The sequence below is a fragment of the Tachysurus vachellii genome, chromosome 9 (assembly GCF_030014155.1).
Source record: "Tachysurus vachellii isolate PV-2020 chromosome 9, HZAU_Pvac_v1, whole genome shotgun sequence".
Taxonomy (NCBI): domain Eukaryota; kingdom Metazoa; phylum Chordata; class Actinopteri; order Siluriformes; family Bagridae; genus Tachysurus; species Tachysurus vachellii.
This window is the reverse complement of record NC_083468.1, coordinates 11,886,446-11,894,758: the sequence shown is the minus strand read 5'-3', so window position 1 is coordinate 11,894,758 and position 8,313 is coordinate 11,886,446. Positions and strand designations below refer to the sequence as shown.

Here is an 8,313-nt window from a genome sequence, read left to right as displayed (position 1 = left end):
CCAGAGCACAACATTTAACATAGAACTTTATCAACAGCATATTCACAATGATGTGCAAACAAAATCAAAGCTTTATAAAAAAACTTAAACAAGACTGGCCTTGCTTAGCGTGGCAGCAAACCTTGAGCCATAAGGACATTATAAAACAGTAGAAATGTCTGGTCTGAGCTATTTTGTGCTTATTAAAACAACATTGTCCAGGAGGCTGTGCAGTGGGTGTGTTTGGAAAATCTGTTTTTTTTTTCCCGCTTAATTTTACAATCGTTCTGTCTTGCATCTATGGTCCTACCTCACTACTGCAGACTGTAAGATCACTGAGCAGCTAAATTCTTAAAATGGATGGCACACAGTGTTACACAGGGATAGTTAACTTAGTTGTAACAAAGATGTTTGGTGCCTGATTAACACATTCATCTCTAGAAACCAAACGTAGCCTTAGGAATCGTGATATATTTCAGTGTTCTTTGTGAACAAATGTAGCAATAACCATGTAATCTGGCTTTATCTAGAAAGCACGAGGTACTATAATTTCACCCTGTATATCCAGCTCCTGTAAAGCTGCTTTGTCCGTTGTTAAAAGCATACAAGTAAAATTGAATATAATCTCAGACTAAGAATAGTACAATGCTTTCCAAATATGGAAAAGTATGATAAAGGTAATATACAAAACTGTGTCTGTAATGATACCTGGATGACAGATGTGGTTTAGTCACTAGTGTTCCTCACATATGGTCAAACAACATGTCAAAAATTTTTGTTCATTAAAGACATAAATTAACTTGTGCCACAGAAGAAAAATATCTTTGCACCGTGTCTGCATTTGGTAGTAGCTCCAAACATAAAAGTGAAGTTGCTACTCCCCTGCAAACTACCAACGTACTTGCACTAAATAAGTTACAATGGCAATAAATTCCATCGGTGAAATATATCCATACTGTGAAAAGTTTATGCCACTAGACACTTTTCTGCAATATTGCAATCTTTTTTACATTTTAAAACATGAACAAAAAACAAAGGTTATCACCTGCTTCTGAGACAAATGTGAAGACAGCCAACCACGTTTTCAAACTGCTTGGATTGAAAAATTGCCTATTGTCATGGTAAATGATCAGGAGAGAGAAGTAATTCACAAGCTATGGCTGACTGAGTGAACATGTTTATGTGATACCACTTGAGGGTGCTAGAGATGTTTTCAAAAATGTTGAATTTGAGTTGAAGATTTGTTAAAATAAAAAGTGTAATAAGTATTGTATATTTTTATTAATAAACAAATACCCATTTTTGTAAAGCTGCACTATTGTTGGCAGATTGTGAGTTAACTGTATGGTGATGCATACTGTGCTTTGTATAAATTATCATGAATTGATGTCATTTCACACACCACAGCCTTAAAACATTTTTAAGTAGTTTACTCTTATTTCTTTTCAGTCTCTTTATATAAATTGAGATTTTTTTCCACACCTCACAGTTTTTGTTTTTAATAATAAATCAAAATTTGATTCAGGGAACATTTGATTATGAGCTCTGTATTCAACTAATGATGTATATCAGTTGGCAATGGCTTTGAAACATTCAAAATCTAAGTCTGATATGGTACCATTACAATACAACTTTTAGACACACAACACAATGCTCTTAATGAACTTTTTTTTTTTTTTAAATTGTTGAATAATTAACTGAGAATGACTGGAAATCAAGCCTCCTACTAAAATCCCACTTGGTTTACGTATGACAAATTCAAGATGATTTACTAGAAGTGAAAAAGCTAGTTATCTGGATCTTAGTATTTTTATGATGGTTTAGATATTACTAAATAATTTGGTTCATCACTTTTTTTTATTTTATTGTAAATACTATTTTTAAGTACAATTTATTACTCTGCACTATCTTTATTGTTTTTGTATAAGCTTTGATGGTTCAAAATCACGTCATATATATTTCCAATTGGATAAGGAATGTCTCTTAAGTGCCCTATATAGAGGGCTGCAAAACATTATTGAAAAACATTATTGAATTATTCTTAGAGATTTTACTTTTAAAAGCTTCTTTTGGAGTGGGGAAGTGGCATTAAATCATTATCCACTAGGAAATTTCAGCTGATTTCCTCAAACTATTAACCACTGACTCACACAAAAATATAGAATTACACTCATGTTTACATGGAACCTTACAAGCTCTAATGTTTTGGAGGCATATAAATAATTTCCTCTTAAAGAGTAATCAAAATGCCAGTGCACAACCACCAGGCGGCCATTTCATTATTAGTCCACATTAAAACCTTGAGGCTTACAAATACAGGTGAGGTGAGTTTGAATGTCTCAAAGTGCATTATGCTGTGGTGTAGTAAGCAGCAGCCTTTGTATAGTTGTAATAGCCCATCTCAGCCAGTCTGGCCAGATCTTGTGTGTTGTTGCTAGCCAGATTTTCTCTTTCACTGTAGTCAAAGCTGTCTTCCTCATAGTCCTCTTGGCCCTCCATATCAGGGTGGCTGTCTGAATATACAAGACAATTACTGATCTCAATTCTGTTTGCACATATCATTCCGTTGTGCATGATACATTCACTGTTAGTTGTCTTGTGGATGAATTTTGCTAAATTTAAAATTTGAATATAAGGGCAAACCACAGGTCAAAACAATCCATAAACAAGTACGTTCTTACCTTGCCCATCTGGCAAGACATCAAGAATGCCATGCTTCACTTTCATATGCCTGCTCAGATTTCCCTTTAGGTTGAACTTGCTGCTGCAGTAGGGGCACTTGAAGGGCTTGCTACCAGCATGAAGGTGCATGTGGCCAAGTAGGTTGTACATTCTATTAAATGACTTCCCACACACCTATAATGCAAAATTGGTAAATGGCACATGACACTAGTCTAGGACACCCAAACAGTGTCAGTGATGACAGTGTCAGTGATGATATCACGGCTATACACTAACTTAGGCCTACAGTAATAATAATAATAATAATAATAATAATAATAATAATAATAATAACAGATTCAATACTTATATATTAATGTATTCCTTTCTAACCTTGCATTTGAAGGGCTTCACTGGAAGGTGAACAATCATGTGAGTTTTGAGAGTCTGCTTCTGGACGAAGGTCTTAAAGCAGATGTGGCACTGGAAAGGTCGCATACTGGTGTGGATCAGCATGTGCCGCTTCAGATTGGCTGACAGGGTGAACTCACGAGAACACACATCACACTTGTACTCTTTCATCCCCTTTAAAAAAAGACACAACCAGGTAAGTAAAAAAAATTCTTGTTTAGAATAATTCGTTTTCTCGACCTATCAACTCTTCTTTAACATGTAGTTTAACAGAATTGAGGGGCCATAGTGATGGAACTGTATTGGAAATAAATAAGGTTTCCATAGAAGCTGCTTGTGTCTACCAAGTATTATAGAATTTCTGTTGCACTGGCAATGGAATGTGTGGTTCAACAATCTCATCTCAATAATGCTATAAGAAAATGTTAAGAGGAACTCTATCTGCACTCTACTTATTTGAATATCTTTATATATGTTAATAAACTTAGTTCAAATGCACATGATGATTCCTTTTGGGCTACTAACCTCTTTGTAACCTATGGAATTATTTCCTGGATAAGGTGTGGGAATGTTGCTGAAAATGTTACTATGATGTGTGTTTTAATCAATTGTAAATTTAATCAAATGTACATTTTTATAAATGCTTAATGAATGTCGAGGAACCAGTTGTGAATGATAATCCCTTTAATATAAGTATTATAGGACAGTCACATTACCTAATTACATTGTGACATTATTTATTTAAGTGGATTAACTAGTTAAATATCTATATAATACTAGTGCAAAAGTTTGGTTTGTAATAGACAATTCAAGAGAATTCAAACATCACATTTGTTTTATTTCTTCCCCCCTTTAAATGAGACATAACCAGGCAAGTAAAATTAGTTTTTGTTTTGTGTTTAGAAGACTACACTCTCAACTTTTCTTTAACATGTTAATGGTGGGAAAGTTACATTGTACTGGAATAGTTATAGTTATAGTTGAAATGGATACAGTTTCCATAAATCCAAACTTGTATCCAGGCAATGGAAGGTATGGTTCAACAATCTCATCCCAAAAATATTTAGTGAAATTATATCTATCTCTACTTACTTAAGTATCTTTATTAGACTATGGCTTTCTATATTTGAGATAAGTGAATAGATGAATTAATATAATTATCCATTCAGTGCAAGTTGAGTTTTTGGCTTCTAATTAATTTAAAACTTTTTATTGACAGTCTGTAGTTATCAAGTTATGAAGTAATTACTGTGAATTGAAGAATTTAAAAGGGGAACAACTGTTTCAAGGAAAAATATTCACTGCATAAAGTATATACAGGAAAAATGTCACTATTGGTGCTTGAAGTAAAATGAAGGCGCTGATGTGGATTTGCTGATGAAGTGAAAAGGGGGTATGACTTTGTGGGCTTATATGGTATCATGTCACCTTTCCCTAAACCATCATATTTTGCTTTGCATGTTTAATTGTATTACTAAAGAAACAAAGAATGAATTGCACACGTCAAATACCCTCCATGCAGAGGAATTGCAGGAGGAAATGGAGCTTAAAAGTACCTTGTTTTCGAGGGCCTGCTGTGCTAGTACCTTGTGTGTGAGCAGGTGCTGCTTGAGGTGGTGAACCTGTGCAAACTCTAAGCCACACTCAGAACAAATATGGGGTCGCATGTTTTGATGCTTCATTAAGTGGTTCTGCAGCTGGCTCCGGTAGGCAAAGCTCTTGTGGCACTCACTACACTGGAAGGCGGCAGGCCCCTGGTGACTGACCTGGTGTCGCCTGAGGTGGGCATAGGTGGGGAATTCCATGGTGCATTGTGTGCAAATATGACACCTCCCATTCTCATGCTTGGCCTCATGTGTGCGCAATTCGCTGGGGTAGGCAAACCCACGTCCACAGAAACGGCAGCTGTATGGCTTAATGTCACTATGCTGCAGCATATGCCGCTTGAGGTGGCTGGTCTGTGTGAAGGCCTTCTTGCACACAGTACATTTATGTGGCCTTGTGCCTTGGTGTGTAAGCAGATGTGTCTGCAGGTGGCTTGGTTGCTTGAAAAGTTTTCCACAGTGCAGACATTCATGTGGCTTGATCCCACTGTGACCCAGGATGTGTGTCACCAGATTATACTTTGACGTGTATGACTTCTCACACATTCGACACTTCCAGCGCTTCAGGCCTTCACCCACATCCACACAATATGACTCATCGATTTGCACATTGACATCCAGGCGGTCAATCTGCACACGGCGAACTGCAGGATTCTCACCATCTGCCCATGTTGCCACCTGCACACCATCATCATATTCTGCTGGTGTCAGGTCTGGCTCAGCAGCTTCGTAGGTCAAAACACTAGATTCATAGTAGCGCCTCATCACAGGGCTCACTTCCTCCTCAGGTGTCTTAATATTCAGTGCTCTTTGGTCATCATGCCCCTCCTCTTTAGAGCCTTCTTCCACAGGCTGGCTGCCTGATTCTAATTCCTGTGTGTGATTAGCATCTTGTGACGTTGTTTCTGAATCTGGATCATTCTGTAAGTTGTTTGCCTCCTTTGCATGTGCAGGGCTACTTTTATTTTGTTCCTCCTTTAACATCAGTCTATCGGGAGCAAGATCCAACACTTCAGACTCGCTGTCATTATAATGAACCTTTGAGTAGTAACAGGATCTTGAATACTCAGGTCGCTCTCCTTTCACCCATGTCTGTACATCTATGGATTTCTTAGCCAGTTCTGCTGCCTCACTGTTTTCACTTTGTTGCCTCTTTCCTTTTCCCCGAGGTCCCGAACGCCTCTTCCCCACCCCCAAAAGTCCATTTGGCCTCCTATTTTCTCCATTGGGCTCAGGTAGGTAGTCTCCATTTGCCCCAATCAACTGGTCTGAATACTCATACTCCATTGCCTCTGGGGGTGGAGGGGGGCATTCACGTGCCTCCCCAGTGCAAAAGCCATTAGGTGCGATGGTGGTGCCAAAGATTTCATTCTGAGATATGAGGCCTAGCACAGCGGCTTGAGCCAGGGATAGGACCACCACGGGATCAGTCTGAGTGCCAGCATCCGCTACATTCCCCATCACGTCATTGTAGCAGTGCACCAGAGGAACTGCCTGCTCCTCCTTCAAGACAGCAAAAGACAAAGTCAGAAACTATATAAAAGAAAATCTCATGGCTGTAAATTGCAGTCATGGCAACAGTCACTACAGTAGAATCCTAGCTTGCAATTTATAAGCATAAATGTAAAATGAAGGAAAATGAGAGCCAAGGTGACATATTTTACTTTAATCAGGAAATGGACTTCCCAATACACGTCCAAAATTTCCCTGTATGTTATTTACCATGTATAGAAAGGCAAAAAAAAAAGGAAGGATTGAGAATGCTTTAGAAGGATTGAGAATGTGTTAGATACAGGAGGTGAGCATCTATGCAAAATGCCATGTTTCCTTCCTCAGCCATGAAGCCCAGGGCCAACCCGGAAGCTTACATCCGTAGACTCTCTGCAGCAGTTCCTATAGACCTGTAGTGCTATTGTTGGGCTGGAGGACATGCTAGCACTAAAGCTAGAGCATTTGAAATTACAAAGAAACTTGATATAATGTAACTAGAACAAAAAGAAAAACATAAACAAGGCACAAATTACTAGACAAATAGTATAATAAAAAACCTCATGCTGATTATGATGTTTAACATTGTGTTACCTTGATTGGTAAAAATATGACTCTAGATAAATAAAAAGTATATTCAAAAGCAAATAATTCATCTGCATAAGAACACCTAAGTGAAATATAAGTAATGACTGATGGATAAAAAATGGGGAAAAGGTAACAGATAGAAGTGAGAGAGACAGCAAGAATAAAAAAGTGTTGCCTGATAAGGATGTCATTCTTATTTATTAATGTTAAAGTAGCTGCGGGGGGGTGGGGGGTGGGGGGGTGTCAGAGATTGAATGATTTTTGTGATTGCAATAGGGAGAAATAGATTAAAACAGAAGTAGAATGAGGGTTGAAGAAGGACATATGTAAGAAGAAAATGATGGGGGTGAGAGTGAGGGAGAGGGGAGGAAGGGGAGAAAGATAAAGAGAGATGCAAATAGAGAAAGAGTGAGAGAAAAAAGCAATGGAATGGTGGGGGAAGAAGAGACTGAGAAACAGAGAGTACAAGGGAAAGATAAAGAGAGAGACAGAGTGGGAGGGGTTGTGGGGAGTGAGAGACTGAAACAGAAAGAGAGATAGAGGGTGAGAAAAAAGCAAGAACCGGAAGGGAGGGAGTAGGAAAGAGAAGGAGCAGAGAAAATAACTAGCAAAATGAAAGGCAGAGAAAATGAAAGGCATAAAGTCAAATGAAAGAGACCCAGTCAGGCAGGATAAGAGCACTGTCACTAAGACCAGAGTTGAACTGAATGTTAATATAAACGTTATGTTATAACATGATAACACATGATATGCATGATATGTGCATCAATGAACTTTTATGAGAGTGGATGAGAGATAAAAGAGAGACGCTTTAGTTTAAACTGACAAGTGTATGTTGGAGAGATGGAGTATATAATTTATCAGGAAAGATATACTCTTGTTACTCTAAAGTGTCCCATTTTTGTAAATAAATAAATAAATAAAAACTTTTGGACAACATTTAATTAAGTTAAAGTTCATTAATTAACTGTGAAGTACAATGCAGTTACCTATAGTGTTAAAGCTTGTGTGTTAAAACTGTACTTACCACATTGCTCCTGGAATGATGTTTAAGGTGTTTCAAAGCTCTCATCCTTCAAGTGAAGTGTGGAGCAAAAAAAAATCCACCTCTTATTTATAGCTGAGGGAGAGAAAGGGGTGGTGCCTCTGCACATCCTCCTCCTTCCACTGTTGCTGTTATCAGAACTGACTGTGCCGGCCCCTTTCTTTCTCTCTCACACACACAAGCACATTCTTTTTTCTTTCTTTCTCTTTCCGTATGTGCTCTTCTTTTTTTCCCCTCTCATTCACACATAGCAATGTACACACAAATACATACATACACACTTTTGTAATACTTCTCTTTCTTCTTTATAGAGACAGACAGTTAGATAGACAGACAGACACACAAACGCACGCACACACACACACACAAAGTACATGGCCCTTCAACAAACATACCTCTAAATAGCCTACACAAACAAAAGCTTTTGCTTTTATTCTTTAGACACACACACACACAGAGATCCACAAAGACATTTCCCCTTCATTCACATATTGTTCAAAAACATGTTTCAAGCCATGAAATACACACAGATATACA

General features: G+C 37.9%; 1 protein-coding gene across 2 annotated transcripts; it reads right to left on the bottom strand.

Moving 5' to 3' along the window:
* Position 1: 1 nt before the first annotated feature.
* Positions 2-8,018, bottom strand: znf710a (zinc finger protein 710a). Of its 2 annotated transcripts, none has more exons than XM_060877703.1 (5): positions 7,759-8,018; positions 4,608-6,158; positions 3,034-3,225; positions 2,661-2,835; positions 2-2,492 (listed from the first exon to the last, which is right to left on the bottom strand). In XM_060877703.1, the coding sequence occupies exons 1-5, from the start codon at positions 7,801-7,803 to the stop codon at positions 2,329-2,331; spliced, it is 2,127 nt and encodes a 708-aa protein (XP_060733686.1). In that variant the 5' UTR covers positions 7,804-8,018; the 3' UTR covers positions 2-2,328. The 2 variants fall into 2 exon arrangements, with proteins under 2 accessions (XP_060733686.1, XP_060733687.1); XM_060877704.1 differs by having other exon boundaries at positions 4,638-6,158; positions 7,759-8,017.
* Between the last annotated feature and the right edge of the window lie 295 nt (positions 8,019-8,313).